An 18,443-nucleotide genomic window follows, 5' to 3' on the forward strand; every position below is an offset into this window, starting at 1 on the left:
CAGCGCGAGCCCCGGGCCCTGTCGCGACAGCGGCGCCACCCGCGACATGAAGGCGGCGTGAGTGGCTCCGCAGCCCCGGGCGGGGCGGGGAAGGGAGGGTAGGGTCGGACTGGGGGGGCCCTGGGGGGCGGCGGCTCGGCTCGGCGCGGGGCCGCCCTGCATGGGTGCCCTCTGCTCCCTCCCGGTTCCTTCGCCGTCCCGGCGCTGCCTTTCTCCCGGCGCTCCCCTGTCCCGCTTCTCCCGGCTCTCCCTTCCCCTGCCCGCCCCTCCCGTCCCCTGGGCTCTCTCCCCTCTCCCCCTCTCTTCTGCCGGTGTCCCCGTGCGGCCGTTCCCGGTTCCCCTGACGCTCTCTCCCCTCAGTAGGGCCAGGACGCCGCGGAGGCCGAGGAAAGCCACGAACCCCACGCAGAAGGACCCGGTGGGGGTGAGTGCGGGGCTCATCCCGAGCTCCCCCATTCCCGCCCAGCCAAATTCCCGGCTTTGTTCCGGAATCATTCCTGGTTTATCCCGGTTCCCGCTCATTCCCACCTCTCATTCCAGCTGTGCTGCCGCGTTTATCCCTCTTCTCCAATCCCAGGGTCACTCCCAGATTTATTCCCGGTTTATCCCTGTTTCCCTCATTCCCACCTCTCATTCCAGCTGTACTGCCGGGTTCATTCCCGGTTTATCCCTGTTTCCCAATCCCAGCTGTATTGCCGGGTTCATTCCCAGGTTTATCCCTGTTTTCCCTCGTACCAGGCTCATTCCCGGGTTTATCCCTGTTTCCCAGTCCCAGGTGTACTGCACGGTTCATTCCCAGGTTCATTCCCGGTTTATCCCTGTTTCCCTCATTCTCAGATTAATTCCCGGGTTTTTCCCCCTCCCAGCTGTACTGCCCGGTTCATTCCCGGTTTTCCCCCATCCCACGGGTACTGCCCAGTTTATTCCGGGTTCATTCCCGGTTTTTCCCCCCTGCCAGGTGTACTGCCCGCTTCATTCCCGATTCGTTCCCGGTTTTTTCCCCCTTCCCAGCTTTACTACCCGGTTCATTCCCGGTTTTTTCCCCCTTCCCAGGTGTACTGCCTAGTTAATTCCCGGTCCATTCCCGGTTTTTTCCCTATCCCACGGGTTCTGCCCAGTTTATTCCCGGTTCATTCCCGGCTTTTTCCCCCTTCCCAGCTTTACTGCCCGGTCCATTCCCGGCTTTTCCCCCCTTCCCAGCTGTACTGCCCGGTCCATTCCCGGTTTTCCCCCATCCCACGGGTACTGCCCAGTTTATTCCCGGTCCATTCCCGGTTTTTCCCCCCTTCCCAGCTGTACTGCCCGGTCCATTCCGGGTTCATTCCCGGTTTTTTCCCCCTTCCCAGGTGTAGTGCTCGGTCCATTCCGGGTTCATTCCCGGATTTTCCCCCCTTCCCAGGTGTACTGCCCGGTCCGTTCCGGGTTCATTCCCGGTTCATTCCCGGCTTTTCCCCCTTCCCAGGTGTACTGCCGGGTGCGGCCGCTCAGCCGGGCGGACCAGGAATGCTGCATCGAGGTCATCAACGGCACCACGGTGCAGATCCACCCTCCCGAGGGCTACCGCGTGTTCAGGAATGGCGAGTACCGCGAGGTAGCGGAATTCCCGCCTGGAATTCCTGCCCCCGCCCCTGGCTTAGCGGGAGGCGCCCCTGCCCTTGGCAGTGGGATTTGGCTTTAAGGTCCCTTCCCGACCCAGAGTTCTGGAATTCCACGAGTTCCATCCAGCTCCCGCTCTCCAAGCTTTCCCATGGCTTGTGGCACTTGCAGAGTGCAAAATCTGAAAGTTTTCTGCCCAAAAACCCATCCAGGACAAAAAAACATCACTTCTTGATCTGTGAAATAGATGGGAAGGACCTTAAAGCTCATCCCATTCCATGGGGATCCACCATCCCAGACTGATCCAACCTGGCCTTGGACACTCCAGGGAAAAGGAATCCACAGCTTCTCTGGGTGGGAATCTTAGCTGGGATGTGGAATATTTTGTTTCCAATTTCAGCTGGAAAAATCCTATGGGAAGGGTACTAAGGGGTCTTCAAAGCTTTAAATAGAACAGGCAAAGCTTAATTAATGAAATGTTAATTTAATTAAATGAGGTTTTGTTCAGAAATTTGGAATTCAGCTATTTCCCTAAGGAAGAGTTTTGGTGGAAAAATGACCATCAAAAATTAAAATTTGTTTAAATTTTATTAAAATAATTCATTAAAAAATCGGTTTGAAATTTAGGATTATTAAAATGCATTTTAGCGAATTAAAAATCCTTTAAAATTATTAATAAGAAATAAAACCAGCTTGACATTCAAGACTGAAAACTGAGGCTGGGCTGGAAAAAGGTCCAAAATAAACAAAATCCCATGAGGGAACAGCTCCACTTTGGCCACGGTGGATGTTCCTTTGCTTGGATTCTGGGGGCAGCTGAAAAAAATTCCAGCCTTTGGCTGTCCTTTGGGAATTCTCTGCTCCGTGGGATCCCTCTGGCCACTCCAGGCCGTGGGCTGGAATTCCAGGGTGGTTTTCCCTCTCTTGGCAGACCCAGTATTCCTTCAAGGAGGTGTTTGGCACGCTGGTGGCACAGAAGGAGCTCTTTGACGTGGTGGCCAAGCCTCTGGTGGAGGACCTGATCCGGGGCAAGAACGGTGAGCAGAGGTCCTCTCCTGTGTCCCCATTCCCAGGATTTCAGGGCTCCCAAGGCTGGGTTGGAATCGTGGCTCAGCTCCTCACACAAAATGGGGTTTAACTTCTCTCGAGCTCTTCCCTTGAGGAAACGAAGGAAAAGTTGGGGGTAAAAAAAGGCAAATATTTAATTAATTAGGTACTTGTATCCAGTTGAAATTCCCAATCTGTTCCTGCTTGTTCTAACAAGAGATTTCAGCTTGGAATTCCCTTGGAAGCTCTTTCTGGATAGGAGTCCTGGGGTGGTTTGGGTGGAAATGGGTGATCCCGTGCCATGGAAGTGTTGTTGGAGCAGCCTGGCTTAGCAGGAGCTGTCCCTGCCTTTGGCAAAGGGATTGGATCGCTTCCCACCCAAAGCATCCTGGAATTCCATGAATTATGCATCCAAATCCTCTCCCTGCTCTCCCCCAAGTTTTCCCATGGTTTGTGGGAATTGCAAGTTGTGAAATCAGCATTTTGGGGTTTTAGCAAAGCGCATTTTCAGCTCCCAAAAAAGCAGCAAATGGCAAAAAAGCCATCACTTCCTAAACCATCCAATCTATGGGAGGGACATTAAAGCTCATCCCATTCCATGGGCAGGGAAACCTTCCAGTATCCCAGAGTGCTCCAAGCCCCATCCAGTCTGGAACATTCCAAGGATGGCACAGCCCATGCCAGAGCTGGTTTGTGGCCCTTGGAGAGGATGACGGGTATTCCCAGCTGTGACCACTTTGGATGGTGTGCAGTATTTGAGGTAGGTTGGGGTTTTTTTTTTCCCCAATCCCGTTGATTTCTCCCTTTTCCCTGCATTCCCAGGTCTCCTGTTCACCTACGGAGTGACGGGCAGCGGGAAGACCCACACCATGACAGGATCTCCTGGGGATGGGGGGCTCCTGCCCCGCTGCCTGGCCATGATCTTCAACAGCATCGGCCCCTTCCAGGCCAAGAGATTCGTGAGTGCCTCCCCACATCCTCCCCCACAGCCCCAAATCCATGGATTCCTGCTCCAAACCTGCCGTTGGAGGGATTGGGAGAGGGGAAAAACACCCACACCAGGGTCCTTGTTCCAAAAAGGGTTTGAATTTCTGGGAATGCTTCTAAAGCATTCAGTGGTTTGGTGCTTATTGCCCAGGCCCATCCTGGGAAAAATCTCTTAAAACCACATGGGAAGGAATCCAGCCAGGAATGTGTCAGTGTTGATGGCCAGGTGTTCCCTTCCTTGTTAGGATGGGTGATTAATGAGCATATATTTAATTAATTAGGCAGTTGTATCCCACTGAAATTCCCAAACTATTCCTGCTGTTCTAACAGCTGATTTCAACGTGGAGGAAGCCATTCCATGGCTTTTTTTTTTCCCCTGGAAACAGTGGAAAACACTGGTTTGGTGCTCCATATTTCCATATTATTCCACTTCATTTCAGTAATTCCCATAAAAATTAATTGTCTCCTCATAAAATTAGGAATATTTTTCCAGAGGTGTGCACATGTGATGCCTAAAATATACTGAAATAATCCTGGAATTCTCATCCTTGGGAGCTTTTCTAAAACATCATTTTGCGAATTGTTTCTGTCAGATCTTGCTGGGTTGAGTGGCAGTGAGGGGCATGGTGTTAATAAATTAATACCAGCCTAATCAGAATCAGACTAATTAATGAATCGAATAATTCTTTGTTGGGCAGCACCTGGATGTTGGAATTGGCTGAAATTCCTGGTTTTTCCCTCAGGTTTTCAAGCTGGATGACAAGAACGGGGTGGACGTGCAGAGCGAGGTGGAGGCTCTGCTGGAACGCCAGAGGAGAGAGGCCCTGCCCACCCCAAAAACTCCAGCTGGGAAGTGAGTGGCTCTGGGAATAACAGAGGGAATTTGTGCCCTAGAAATGGGGTTCAGCTTCTCTTGGGCTCTTCCCTTGAAGAAATGAAGGAAAAATTGGCAAAAAAAAATTGGCAAATATCTAATTAATGAGTTAATTGTATCCCACTGAAATTCCCAATCTGTTCCTGCAGTTCTGACAGGTGATTTCAGCTTGGAGGAAGCCATTCCATGGCTTTTTTTCCCTGAGTTTTTGGACCTTTTCCGCCTCAGAATTTTGACATTTTCCCCTCAGAATTTTTTACCTTCCCCCCCCCCCCCCCCCCCCCCCGCCCCAGGATTTCAAGGAGATCTTCAAGTTGATATCATCCCATGGACAGGGTTATTAATAATAATAATTAGTAAAATATTAATGGGAAATGAGTGTGTTCCATGTGGTTTGAACAGCTCTTTGGATGAGAAAACTTAGGCTCAGCCTATTTTTTGTACCTGTTAAGCCAGGATTAAAACCCCCTGGTGTTGAGAATCCAGCTCTGCGAAGCCAGACCAAACCGAACTTTGGATTTTCTAACCAAATCTGGTGAAATTCAGTTTGGAGATATTTCCGTAGAACCACAAAATTTCCTCAGCTGGATCATGGAATTCCAGCCATGGAACTCCCTCAGTTGGATCATGGAATTCCAGCCATGGAATTTCCTCAGCTGGATCGTGGAACTTCAACCATGCTTGTTTCTCAGTTGCATCGTGGGATTCCTCCAGCTGAATCATGGAATTCCAATCATAGAATTTCCTCAGTTGGATCATGGAATTCCAACAATGGGCGTTTCTCAGTTGGATCATGGAATTCCAGCCATGGAATTCCCCCAGCTGGATCGTGGAATTTCCACCATGGAATTCCCTCAGCTGGATCATGGATTTCCCCCAGTTGGATCATGGAATTCCAGCCATGGAATTCCCTCAGTTGGATCATGGAATTCCCCCAGTTGGATCATGGAATTCCAGCCATGGAATTCCCTCAGTTGGATCATGGATTTCCCCCAGTTGGATCATGGAATTCCAGCCATGGAATTCCCTCAGTTGGATCATGGAATTCCCTCAGTTGGATCATGGAATTCCAGCCATGGAATTCCCTCAGTTGGATCATGGAATTCCCTCAGTTGGATCATGGAATTCCAGACATGGAATTCCCTCAGTTGGATCATGGAATTCCCTCAGTTGGATCATGGAATTCCAGCCATGGAATTCCCTCAGTTGGATCATGGAATTCCCCCAGCTGGATCATGGAATTCCAGCCATGGAATTCCCTCAGTTGGATCATGGAATTCCCTCAGCTGGATCATGGAATTCCCCCAGCTGGATCATGGAATTCCAGCCATGGAATTCCCTCAGTTGGATCATGGAGTTCCGGCTCCTGGCCCTGCCCAGGACCCCTCAGGAACGTGACTTTTCCCGGATATTATATTCCCGAATATCCCTGCCTTTCCTTGCGTTTCCCCGCCCGGCCCCGCAGCTCCGCTCTGAGCCGCCCCGGCTGCTGGGAATGCCATCCCAAATCCCCGTTTCCCGCAGGAGACAGCTGGATCCCGAGTTTGCCGACATGATCGACGCGCAGGATCACTGCCGGGCGGGGGACGTGGACGAGGACAACGTCTACGGCGTCTTCGTGTCCTACATCGAGATCTACAACAACTACATCTACGACCTGCTGGAGGAGGCCCCCTGCGACCCCATCAAACCCAAGTGAGTCGGGAACGCCGGGATTGGCCCAGGCTGGGCTTGGGAATCAGCGCCAGGCCGCTGGGAAGAGGTTTGGGATGAGAGCAGTGGGATGAGAGCAGGGTCTTTGTGTCCTGTTCCGACGTCCACCATCTGCTTGGAGCCCACCAAGCCCAAGGGAGTTTGGGAATTCCCGTATTCCCAGTCCTGGGAGGATTTTGTAGGATCTCCACCTTGGTTTTTTTGGTTCTGACCTTTGGGAGCTTGGCTCAGAATTCGTGGGAATCACTGGGAATCGCTGTTAAACACACATTCCAGCCGGGAATGTTTCAGCACTGATGGCCAAGGTGCTCCCTTCCTCGTTGGCCTGGGTGATTAGTAAGCAAATATTGAATTAATTAGGGAATTGTATCCCACTTAAATTCCCAGTGTATTCTAACAGGCGATTTCAACTTGGAACAAGCCATTCCATAGCTTTTTGCCCTGGAAACAGTGGAAAACACTGGTTTGGTGCTCCATATTTCCCTGTTATTCCACTTGCTATAATAATATTTCCCTATTATTCCACTTTGACATCAGTAATTCCCATAAAACCAGAAATTAGGGATATTTTTTAGGGATATTTTTTACAAAGGTGTGCATTTGTGATGTCTAAAATCAGTAGAAATCTGCAAATTCCACTTGGAATCTATGGATTGAAACCCCATTAAAGGAGCCCCTCAGTCCTGTGTTAATTAAGGAGTGGTTGATTAACAAAGACTAATGAGGGGAAAGCAAACTGGGAGCTGTCTCCAGGGTCCTCATTCCAGAAGGTTTTGAATCTCTGGGAATGCTTTTAAACCGTTCAGTGTTTAAACACTGAACAGTTTTAAAGCACTTTAAAATAAAATTTTTAAACATTAAAATTTTAATTAAAAATTTTAAACATTAGAATAAATTAAAAAAAAAAATTAAAAGGTGTTTATTCCCGAAGCTCATCCTAAAAAAAAAAAAAATCTGGGATTATTTCTCCCTCTGGAAACTGCAGTGTGGAAGGATTTGAGGCAGAAATCAAGGATTTAATGTTTTTCCCCATTTTTTTGGTAGGTGGAACAATTGCAACACTCCTGTGAGAAATGGAGACTTTGTGTATGTGTCCAATGTCTTATTCCCATTATTCCAGTGCTGTTTTCCTTGAGTAGAAGCAGAAAATTCCCTGCCTTTCCTTGCTTTCCTAGGAAACCTAGGATGCTCTCCTTGCTTCTGTGCGCTTGTAGAAAAGCAATAGCTGCCACCAAAGCAATTAATTGCAATTAAATAGCTGCTAATTAGAGGAGTAGCTGGAGTGTCACTAATCCTGGCTGTGTGTCCATGTCCTGTATTCCCTCTTCCATCTTCTAGATGGATAATTGAACTTTTCCCTCCAAATTTTTGTTGTTTTCCCCTCAGAATTTTTACCTTTTCCCCTGGATTTTGACCTTTTCCTCTCAGACTTGTCACATTTTCCCTCCAAATTCTGAATTTTTTCCCTCTGAATTCTGTCCATTTTCCCTTGGAATTTTTGACCTTTTCCCCCTGAATTTTGACCATTTTCCCCTCAGAATTTTTGGACTTCTTCCCCCCAGCATTTTTGACCGTTTCCCCTCAGAATTTTTGACCCTTTCCCTGCAGACTTGTGACATTTTCCCTCCAAACTCTGAATTTTTCCCCTCCGATTTTTGACCTTTTCCTGCTGAATTTTGCCCTCCGAGAGAATCTGCATGGCAAGAAGCTGCACAGAAAACTCCCCTCCAGTGGGATTTATTTGGATTTTTTCCCTCTTTCCCACTATCCCAAAGACCTCCCCAGTCCAAAATCCTTCGGGAAGACCAGAACCACAACATGTACGTGACGGGCTGCACCGAAGTGGAGGTCAAATCCACAGAGGAAGCTTTCGAAGTCTTTTGGAGAGGTAAAAATCTTGGAATTCAGGGCTGACCGCACATCCCAGCACCTTAAACATCATCCGTGAGCAGGGAAATTCCGCTGGATCAGCCCCATCCTTTGGGGTGGAGCATCCACAGCTTCTCTGGGCATTTAGGGCCTCCCCATTCCCAGCCCTTCCCAATATCCCACAGCTGGGAAACCCCTCACACCCTGGTGCTGGAGGGAAAGCAGCAGGATTTTTGGGAATGTGGGGTGTCTGAGCAGGGCAGAAGAAGCGGCGCATCGCCAACACGCAGCTGAACCGGGAATCCAGCCGCTCCCACTCGGTGTTCATCATCAAACTGGCACAGGCTCCTCTGGATGCTGATGGGGACAACGTGCTCCAGGTGAGTTCTGCGTCATTCCGGGAGAATTTTGTGGAATCTACCTTGGAAGCAGCTCCCGTGCCTCAAGTTTGGAGCTGACAGAGTTAATCATAAAGTTTGGTGTTAAAACAGAGGGTGAAGTTGCTGATTCCTTTGGTTTTCACCTTTTCCTTTGTTTGGGAATCTATGATTTGGGGAATTGGAATGATCCAACAGCTGTCAATCCATGGCCCAAGGCAGAAGGGATCTGCCAAACTTCTCAAAAAAGGCTGGGCTGTACCAACCCCTGTGGGCTCGTATCCAACACATCCTTTGGAAGTGGGTTTTGGGATGAGGTGTCCCCCAGCCCTTTAGGGGGAATCTGGAGGGATCCAGGATTTCCTCTGTGTCCCAGGAAAAGGAGCAGATCACCCTGAGCCAGCTGTCCCTGGTGGATCTGGCGGGAAGTGAGAGAACCAACAGGACCAAAGCTGAGGGGAACAGACTGCGGGAAGCAGGTAGGAGCCCCCTGGAGCACCCTGCTAATTAACACTGCTAATTAAACTCCTGCTGATCCTGTCTCCTAGGGAGGAATCCCAGGAATTCTTGAAGTGCTCTGTTAGGATGACCTCAAATCTTCCCACAAGTTTGCGGCAGCACTTCTGCCACTTCAGTTAATTAGAGCAATTATTAACAAATATTATTAATTAGGCAATTTATTCTTCTGACTAATGTGGGAACGTGATCCAAGGGCTGCCCATGGAGTTATTTTGCCTTGTGTTTGCTGCTTTTAGGGAATATCAACCAGTCCTTGATGACATTGAGGACGTGCATCGAGGTTCTGCGGGAAAACCAATTGTATGGAACAAACAAGGTGGGCAGCCCTTCCCTGATTATCCTTGGATTTCATCACCTGGATAAGGAAAACTCACGAGATTTTTTTCCCTGGCCTTTATTCCCAGATGGTTCCATACAGAGATTCCAAACTGACTCATCTCTTCAAGAACTATTTCGATGGAGAAGGGAAAGTTCGGATGATTGTGTGTGTGAATCCCAAGGCAGAGGACTACGAGGAAAGCCTGGTAAATTGCCTTTTTCCATTCCCTCCTGCTCTTTTTTTCCTGGATTCTTGTACTCCAAGAGACATAAAGAATTGTAATTGATTTTTGAACCCTTCAGTTACAATTCTGCGGGATAAATCTGCTCCCCAAGTCTTGTTTTTGCTGTTCACATTACACCTGCTCCTTGCTTGGAAAGTGGGAAAGGTTTTCCTTCCTCACAGAATTCCATGGAGCCATGTTTGGGTGCTTACTCCCTCCTATTCCAAGAATTCCAGCTGTCTCTGCCCAAGCTTTTGTGGCACCTTGTGGCGAGGTTTCTGGATGATCCCAAACCGTGGCTGGGAACTCCTTGCGCTTTCATCCGGACAATCCCTCCTTTCCCGCTTCAGCGACCCAGCCCCGCTCCCAGTTTCCCAGCTCCAGGTGCTCCTGGTGTTTTTCCCCTGTTGTCTTGCAGCAAGTGATGCGTTTTGCAGAGATGACCCAGGAGGTGGAGGTGGCCAGGCCCCTGGACAGGCCCCTGTGCGGGCTGACGCCGGGGCGGCGCCTCCGGAACCAGGCATTCCGGGAGGAGCTGTCCCGCAAGCTGGAGCTCAGGGGCGGCCCCGTGGGAGCAGGTGAGGGCTGCAGTGGGGAATTCTGCTCTGGGAATGTCCACCTGGGAAAAGGGAAAGAGGCAGGGGGAATTTAGAGAGCCTTCCAGAGCCTCAAGGGGGGCTCCAGGAGGGCTGGAGAGGGATTGGGATACAGGATGGGAGGGGCAGCACACAGGGAATGGCTTCAAATTGGAAAATGGGAAATTTGGGTGGGATACTGGGAAGGAATTCCAGGCTGGGAGGGTGGGAAGGGCTGGGCTGTAATTCCCAGAGTATCTGTGGCTGCCCCAGATCCCTGGAAGCGTCCAAGGCCAAATTGGAATGTGGGACAGTGGGAGGTGTCCCTGCCCATGGAACGGGATCACTTTAAGTTCCTTTCCAACCCAAACCATTCCATGATTCCAGCTGAGTTTTCTGTTAGGAATTAAAGGCTGGGAATTAATTTTTAAACCAATTGCACTGAGCCTTAACTATCAGGCTGAACCTCAGTGCCCTAGGAGCTGCTGCTCTTCCCTCTGCAGCGTCCCTGTGGAGATTTCCAAGGAATTGCACGGGATTGGGATGAATCCATGGTCCCAGTATTGCAGCTTCTGACAGGAAATTGTGCCAAGGAAATTGTGGGATATTCCTGGATGTTCAGGACCTGCTTTTTGTAAAACAAGGAATTGAGGCTGTCACATTTAGTCCTTTCCCATCCATCACCTCTTTGGAAACCCATAGCTCCCATCAATCATTCCCAATTTTCCACGATCCTGCCCCTTGTCCATTGGAATTTTCCCATCCAGCTGACGGATTTTCCATCCTGCAGGACCAGAGGAGCCATCTCCTGCTGAGCTCTTCTTCCAGAGCTTCCCTCCCCTGCCTTCCTGCGAGCTCTTGGACATCAACGACGACCAAACGCTCCCAAAACTGATCGAGGCCCTGGAGCAGCGCCACAAAATGAGGCAGATGCTGGCAGAGGAGTTTGCCAAAAACGGTAGGAATTTGCCCCAAATTGGAACATCGGGCAAAAAACTCAGATTTGGCGCCCTTGTTTTTCCTCAAAGGATCTCCCTTGCCTCAATTTTTCCTGTTTAGATTGACTGTTTCAACATTTTTTTTGAGGAATTTTAGGCTTTAAATTTGTTGGGAAAAACAGAGGTTTGGATGTTTTGGGGATAAGAGGGAAGATTAAAGATAAAATAGAAAAATATCTGAATTCTCTTCCAGTTCTTGCCTTTAAAACAATGCTGCAAGAATTTGACTCCAGTGTTGCATCCAAGGAAAATTACATCCAAGGAAAACTGGCTGAGAAGGAGAAAACCATAACAGGGCAGAAGACAGAGCTGGAACGGCTGGAGAAGAAGATTAAAACCTTGGAGTACAAGGTCAGTTGGGTCATTTTGGAGCACAAATCCCATTTTTTTTAATGGATTATTGGCAAGTTCCTTGCGATCAGGAATAAATATTTTGGAGGAACTTTTACTGAAAATTTGTTGGCTTTTTTACAAGGTGAGGCTTTTTAAAGCAGCGAAATCAGCGATTTAAAAGAGAAAATTGAGATTTTCTGGGAAATTCTGGGATTAGAAGGTTGTGTTCCCACCCAAATCCTTCCTCTCTTCCTGCAGATTGAGATTTTGGAGAAGACAGCCACGATTTACGAGGAGGACAAGAGGAACCTGCAGCAGGAGCTGGAGAGCAAGAGCCAGAAGCTGCAGCGGCAGGCGTCGGACAAGAGGAGGCTGGAGGCCAGGCTGCAGGGAATGGTGGCTGAGACCTCCCTCAAGTGGGAGAAGGAATGTGTGAGTGCAGGAATGGGGGAAAAGTGGGATCAGGTTATCGGGAATTTGGGGATTTGGGGTGTGGGAATTGAGGGGAAGGGAAAGGAAAGGGATTGAGGGGAAGGGAAAGAAGGAGAGGAATTGAGGGGAAGGGAAAGAAGGAGAGGAATTGAGGGGAAGGGAAAGAAGGAGAGGAATTGAGGGGAAGGGAAAGAAGGAGAGGAATTGAGGGGAAGGGAAAGGAGGAAAGGAATTGAGGGGAAGGGAAAGAAGGAAAGAAAAGCAGGGGTGCGGGGGGGGGTCTGGCTCTGCTCCCAGGGAACAAGGACGGGAGGAGAGAAAGCAGCCTCAGGCTGCTCCAGGGCAGGCTCAGGTTGGATACTGGGAAAATTCCCTCATGGAAAGGGTTCTAAACATTGGAACTGCCCAGGGAGGTTTGGAATTCCCATCCCTGCAGGTATCCAAGGAACTCCTGGACGTGGCACTCAGGGCTCCACGCTGGGTTCAGTCCCGGCTTGGCCTCGCTGATCCCGGAGGCCGTTCCAGCCTCAGCAATTCCATGTTTCCCACTGCTTTCCCTGTGCCTGCAGGAGCGGCGGGTGGCAGCCAAGCAGCTGGAGATGCAGAACAAGCTGTGGGTGAAGGACGAGAAGCTGAAGCAGCTCAAGGCCATCGTCACCGAGCCCAGAGCCGAGCGGCCGGAGAGGCCATCCCGGGAAAGGGAGCGGGAAAAGCCTCTCCCGAGATCCGTGTCTCCTTCCCCTGCTCCCGTGAGTCACTCCCAAACCTGCTGGGATTAGGAAACAGCATGTTTAGGGATGAAGTGCAGGGATTTTGGACATTAGTAGCCCCAAAGCGCAGAGTTGGAGCAGCTTGCTTTGAGTTCCTTGTCTGCTGTTTGTTCTTCATCCGTTCTCCCACCTCCTGATATCCTTAGGAATGGGAAATCTCTGGATTTCTCTGTCCCTGTGTGCTTGGAGTCTCCTGTGTCTCACTGCTCTCTCCTTTCTTCCCAGAGCTGAGGTTTGAGCCCAGAGTTGGAGCAGCTTGAATTCCTTTTCTTCTGTTTGTTCTTCATCCATTCTCCCACCTCCTGATATCCATAGGAACGGGAAATCCCTGGATCCGTCTCTCCCTGTGTCTCACTGATGTTTCCCTTCTTCCCAGAGCTGTGCTGTCCCTGCTGAAGTTTGATCCCCGAGCTGGAGCACCTTTTGAATTCCTTGTCTTGTCTCTGTTCATTGTTTATCCATTCTCCCACCTCCTGATATCCACAGGAACAGGAAATCCCTGGACCTGTCTGTCCCTGCTTGGTGTCCCTGTTTGACTGCACGGCGCCTCCTGTGTGTCACTGATGTTTCCCTTCTCTCCGGAGCTGTGATGTCCCTGCTGAAGTTTGAGCCCTGAGTTTGAAGCAGCTTGACTTCCCTGTGTCCTGTTTGTTCTTCATCCGTTCTCCCACCTCCTGATACCCACAGGAACGGGGAATCCCTGGATTTGTCTGCCTGTCCCCGTTTGCTTGGAGCCTGCTGTGTCTCACCGCTCTCTCCCTTCTCCCCAGAGCTGTGGCGACCCCGCTGAGCTCGGGGACAGCCGGGTGGCCCCGCGGCTGCCCCGGCGCTCCAACTCCTGCAGCAGCATCTCTGTGGCCTCCTGTGTGCTGGAGTGGGAGCAGAGGGGCCCTTCCTGCGAGCCAGCCAGCATTCCCAAGTCCAGGAATAAAGCTGGAGCAGAGCCAGGCTCGGCCTGGCCCAGCCCTGCCAGGAGGAGAGGGATGTGCTGGAGCCGAGTGCTGGAGGTGCCCAGGGATAGAGAGGAGCTAGAGCAGGAAGAGGATCCGTGCTGCAGGGTTAGTCCTGGCCTAGCGGGGCTCAGCCTGGCTTAAAGGTTCTCTGAGCCTGAGCCTGGCCTAAAGGTTCTCCGTCCTCGAGCCTAACATAGAGTAGAGCTGTCCCTGATGTGTCCTGCTGGTCCCAGACTGAGCCTGGCTGCTCTCGCTGCCCTCTTGGTCTTTGGAGCTTCCTTGGAAATTGAGAATTCCCACTTTTAGGGAGCTCTGAGGTGGCCACACTCTGCTCTAGCCATGGGTGTCCTCATGTTTTTCCCTGGTGTTTCCCTTTCCCTTTTCCTGGCATTTCCCTTTTCCTTTCCATCTCCCTCGTGTCTCCTCCAATCCCTCCTGCAATTTCCTATCTTCCAAGATGCTTCTGGGAGCTTTTCCTGCCTGGAAACATTCCTTGGATAAACCTCTTGTGTGCTTCAGCTTTAATTCCCTAATTCCCATTAATTAGGAGCTCTGATTCCATAAATTATTTGGCTCCTTGAGGATTCAGTCCAAGAGCACTTTAGGAAAACAGAGGGGGACAATCTCTTCCTTTGTCCCCTCCTTCCTAGGTGTGGAATGCAACAGATTGGACCAAAATTCCCAAGAAATAGGACTTGACATGGAATATTCCATTCATAATTTGATGCCCAAAAAACAGGAGATGGCCTGGAATATTCCATGGATAATTTGATGCCAAGCTCATGGTGGTGACTTCAGGATTCAATCCAAGACCACTTCAGGAAAACAGAGCAGGACAATCCCTTGGGCTGGTGCTGTGAATTTGGAAATTTGGGAGGATCTTTCCCAAACTTGAGGAAACTTAAAGGAATGTGACAGATTGGACAACATGAGGATAAAATTTCCATGAAATAGGAATTGGCCTGGAATATTCCATGGGATAACTCGATGCCCGAAAAATAGGAATTGGCTAGGAATATTCCCCTGATAATTCGATGCCAAGCTCTTGGTAGTGCCCTCAGGATCCAACCGAAGAACCAAACCTTTGCCATTCCCACACCCATCTCATGCAATCCCAGCCATTCCCAGTCCCCATTCCCTTTTCCCATTCCCAGAGTGCTCCGGCAGTGCTGCTGTGGCCATGGCATTCCCACAGTGCCGGGGAGCGCTGGGTGGATCCCTGTGCCCATTCCCTGTTCCCATTCCCCATGGCCATTCCCCGTTCCCATTCCCCGTTCTCATTCCCTGTGCCCATCATTCCCAGAGCGCGCCGATGGCGCTGCTGTGGCCGTGGCGCTTCCGCAGTGCTGGGGAGCACTGGGTGGATCCCTGTTCTCATTCCCCATGCCCATTCCCTGTGCCCATTCCCCATTCCCATTCCCACTCTCCATCGTTCCCAGAGCGCTCCGGTGGCGCCGCTGCGGCCGTGGCGTTCCCGCAGTGCCGGCAAGCGCTGGGTGGATCCCTGTGCCCATTCCCCGTTCTCATTCCCTGTTCCCATCATTCCCAGAGCACTCCAGCGATGCCGCTGCGGCCGCGGTGTTCCCGCAGTGCCAGGGAGCGCTGGGTGGATCCCCGTTCCCATTCCCCGTTCCCATTCCCCGCTCTCATTCCCTGTTCCCATCATTCCCAGAGCGCTCCGGTGGCGCCGCTGCGGCCGTGGCGTTCCTGCAGTGCTGGCGAGCGCTGGGTGGATCCCCGTTCCCATTCCCCGTTCCCATTCCCCGTGCCCATTCCCCGTGCCCATTCCCCGTGCCCATTCCCCGTTCTCATTCCCTGTTCCCATCATTCCCAGAGCACTCCGGTGGCGCCGCTGCGGCCGCGGCGTTCCCGCAGTGCCGGGGAGCGCTGGGTGGATCACCGGCCGCCGTCCCACGTGCCCACGGAGACGCTGCTGCAGCCGCGCGTGCCCAGGGCCATCACCGTGGACGCCCCCAGCGAGCGCGCCCTGGCCCGGTGTGACCGCTACCTGCTGACCCACCAGGAGCTCGCCTCCGACGGGGAGATCCAGACCAAGCTCATCAAGGTGACCTCGGGAGTCTTGGGAATGTCGCGGTGGAGTTGTCGAAATTTCGTTAAAATTACCCAAGGAGTTCCTGGGTGTGGCGCTTGGTGCTCCGGGCTGTGGGCAAGGATGAGATCCAGGCAGGGCTCATCAAGGTGCCCTTGGGAATCTTGGGAATGTTATTGGAATTGTTGAAATTTCGTTAAAGTTACCCCAAGGAATTCCTGGATGTGGCGCTCTGGGCAAGGCTGAGATCCAGACCGAGCTCATCAAAGTGACCTTGGGAATGTTGCATTGGAATCACTGAAATTTTGTTAAAAAAATTACCCAAGGAATTCCTGGATGTGGCACTCGGTGCTCCGGACTGTGGGCAAGGTTGAGATCCAGACCAAGCTCATCAAAGTGACCTTGAGAATTGTGGGAATCTTGGGAATGTTGCTTTGGAATTACTGAAATTTAGCTTGGTGTTTTCACAGTTGGGTTCCACAATTTGTGGGATCCCATGATTCATGGATCCCATGATTTGTGGATCCCATGGTCCATGAATCCCATTATTTGTGGGATTCCATGATTTGTGGATCCTGTGATTTATGGGATTCCATTATTTTTGGGATCCCATGGTTTATGCATTTTCCTGCAGAAAAAGGCAGCAATCCATTGACAGTGAAATGGGAGGGGCTTATTTTTGCCCGTATCTCTTTGGGCTGGAATTCTGGGATGAATCCCAGTGTTGTTCCTGTCCCAATCCCGCTTTTCCTTGTCCTTTTCCCATTCCAGGGGGACGTGTTCAAGACCAGGGGTGGTGGCCAGGCCGTGCAGTTCACGGACATCGAGACCCTCAAGCAGGAATCTCCCACTGGGTGAGTCCGGTCTCTGGAATCCTGGAATTCCCAAAATTCCAGTTGTGGAACCTTTCATTTGAGCTTCTGGAGTCCTGGAATTCCCAAGGTTCCAGTGATGGAAACCTTTCGTTTGAGCTTCTGGAATTGTGGAATTCCAGGTGTGTGCATGGAACTTCTCCCAGGCCGATGATCCAATGGGAAAATCCAACTTGAAATTCCATAAACTTGGAGAAATTCATGGATGCTGGTGCTGCTGGATCCAAGATTTATTAAGGAAGAATAAAGGGGTTTTCCAGTGTTGGAATGTGGCAAATTCCGTGAGGTTTGTGCTGTAATTCCACAAATTCCCGTTCCAGGCGGAAGCGCCGCTCGTCACCTCCCAATCCCGACCCCGCCGGGGACGCTGCGGACTCGGAATGGACGGATGTGGAAACCAGGGTGAGCTGGGAATGTCACCCTGGGAACGTCACCCTGGGTCCTGGAATTCTGGCCTGGGTCGTGTTGGGAGGGAACTTCAGCTCATCCCAATCCAGCCATTCCATGGGCACTTCCCGCTATCCCTGGCTTCTCCATCCAGCCCGGCCTTGGACGTTCCTGGCCTGGGGATCCAAACCCCTTTGGATGAGGATTTGGGAATGCTGGGAGCTGGGAATGGTGGGAAGCAGCGGATCCTGACTGTGGTGTGTTCCCAGTGTTCCGTGGCCGTGGAGATGAGGGCGGGATCGGCGCTGGGACCGGGAGTCCAGCACCACGCCCAGCCCAAGTGAGTGCTCCTGGAATTCTTTCCCGACAGCTTCCAAACTTCGGGAATGCTTTCCCCCTGGTTTTGCTGCCCTTCCCACATCAGGTTTGCATTCCCAAGTGGAATATCAGGAATGGCAGTGGGAATGCCCTGGATTCCCTCTTCTGCCCCTTTAACCTCTTGCTCACATTATCCATTGGGGAATTCCAATTTCTCGGGATTGGGAAATTCCGGTTTCTCAGGATTGGGAAGTTCCAGTTTCTGAGGACTCCAATTCCCTGTGGGACGAGGGAATTGCAGTGGAATTTCTGCTAAAATTCCAACTGCATAATACCACTAAGGAAGCCTGGAGAATTCCCTCTTTCCCAAATTATTCATAAGGCTTCCCTGGTAATTCCAGCTCTATACCCAGCCCAAGGAAGTGCTCCTGGGCTTTCTTTCCTGACAGCTTCCAAAATTCAGGAATGTTTTCCCCCCAACCTTGCTGCCCTTCCCACTCTGGGTTTTCATTCCTGGCTGGAATAGGGTCGGGAATGGCTGCAGGAATGCCCTGGATTCCCTCTCCTGCCCCTTTAACCTCTTGCTCATGTTATCCATTGGGAAATTCCAATTCCCCATGGGAAGAGGGAATTGAAGAACTGGAATCCAACTTTGTTTTAGGCTGCTCCTGCTGCCTAAAAATCCAAGGAAAACACCGGATTTTTTGGAGTTTCCTTGGATTAAATGTTGGATTTTTTTAGGAGGCGGGTGGTAGTGCAAAAACCTGGGAATGAGGAGTTGGCTGCTCCCAGAATTCCTCTGGATGAATCCTGAAAGTTCTCTGTGGCTCTTTCCCACTGCAGGCGCAGGAAGCCCTGAACTTTTCCTGCTGGAGTCCCGGATTTTCCCAGCCTGAGGAATGCTCTGCTGCCACTGCTCCTCAGGAACTGCTTTGTGCTCATTCCCAGAGGTTTTTAGGGAAGCTGGGAAATGGCCCCGTTGGTGATCCCAAAGAACTTCTGGATGGATCTGTCCTTTTCCATAGATTTAGGGGAATCCCGAAGGTCCCTCTAGAATTTCGAACGGGGCTGGATCGTTACGGACAGTGCCAGCAGGCTTTTCCCTGGGAGACTTTTCCAGCGTTTTCCCACTTTTTTAATCCCAAATCCATCTTTTCTGGTCACTCCCTCTCTTTTGGGAGACCCAACCGCTGCTATTCCGAGCTGCAGTCCAGCACTTTAAGGGTGTTTT

The 18,443-nt window shown here is 50.9% G+C and overlaps 1 protein-coding gene across 1 annotated transcript; it reads left to right on the forward strand.

Moving 5' to 3' along the window:
* Positions 1-46: 46 nt before the first annotated feature.
* On the forward strand, positions 47-18,195 carry KIF23 (kinesin family member 23). The gene is made up of 24 exons (XM_036389700.1): positions 47-57; positions 361-424; positions 1,463-1,591; positions 2,528-2,633; positions 3,466-3,602; positions 4,374-4,483; positions 6,029-6,199; positions 7,262-7,303; positions 7,993-8,105; positions 8,345-8,466; positions 8,840-8,942; positions 9,219-9,298; positions 9,387-9,506; positions 9,943-10,102; positions 10,890-11,057; positions 11,291-11,448; positions 11,689-11,862; positions 12,432-12,611; positions 13,403-13,690; positions 15,420-15,650; positions 16,407-16,489; positions 16,828-16,909; positions 17,164-17,234; positions 18,056-18,195. Exons 1-24 carry the CDS (start codon positions 47-49, stop codon positions 18,069-18,071), a joined length of 2,919 nt encoding a protein of 972 aa, XP_036245593.1. The 3' UTR covers positions 18,072-18,195.
* The last annotated feature ends 248 nt before the right edge of the window (positions 18,196-18,443 follow it).

This window comes from Molothrus ater, chromosome 13 (assembly GCF_012460135.2).
Source record: "Molothrus ater isolate BHLD 08-10-18 breed brown headed cowbird chromosome 13, BPBGC_Mater_1.1, whole genome shotgun sequence".
Taxonomy (NCBI): domain Eukaryota; kingdom Metazoa; phylum Chordata; class Aves; order Passeriformes; family Icteridae; genus Molothrus; species Molothrus ater.

What these genes read in the sequence shown, in the direction of transcription:
- KIF23 (XM_036389700.1), top strand. An exon ending in ATGGGGACAACGTGCTCCAG is followed by an intron (nt 8,467 to 8,839) that starts GTGAGTTCTGCG and finishes TCTGTGTCCCAG; the next exon opens with GAAAAGGAGCAGATCACCCT. An exon ending in GGGCGGCCCCGTGGGAGCAG is followed by an intron (nt 10,103 to 10,889) that starts GTGAGGGCTGCA and finishes TCCATCCTGCAG; the next exon opens with GACCAGAGGAGCCATCTCCT.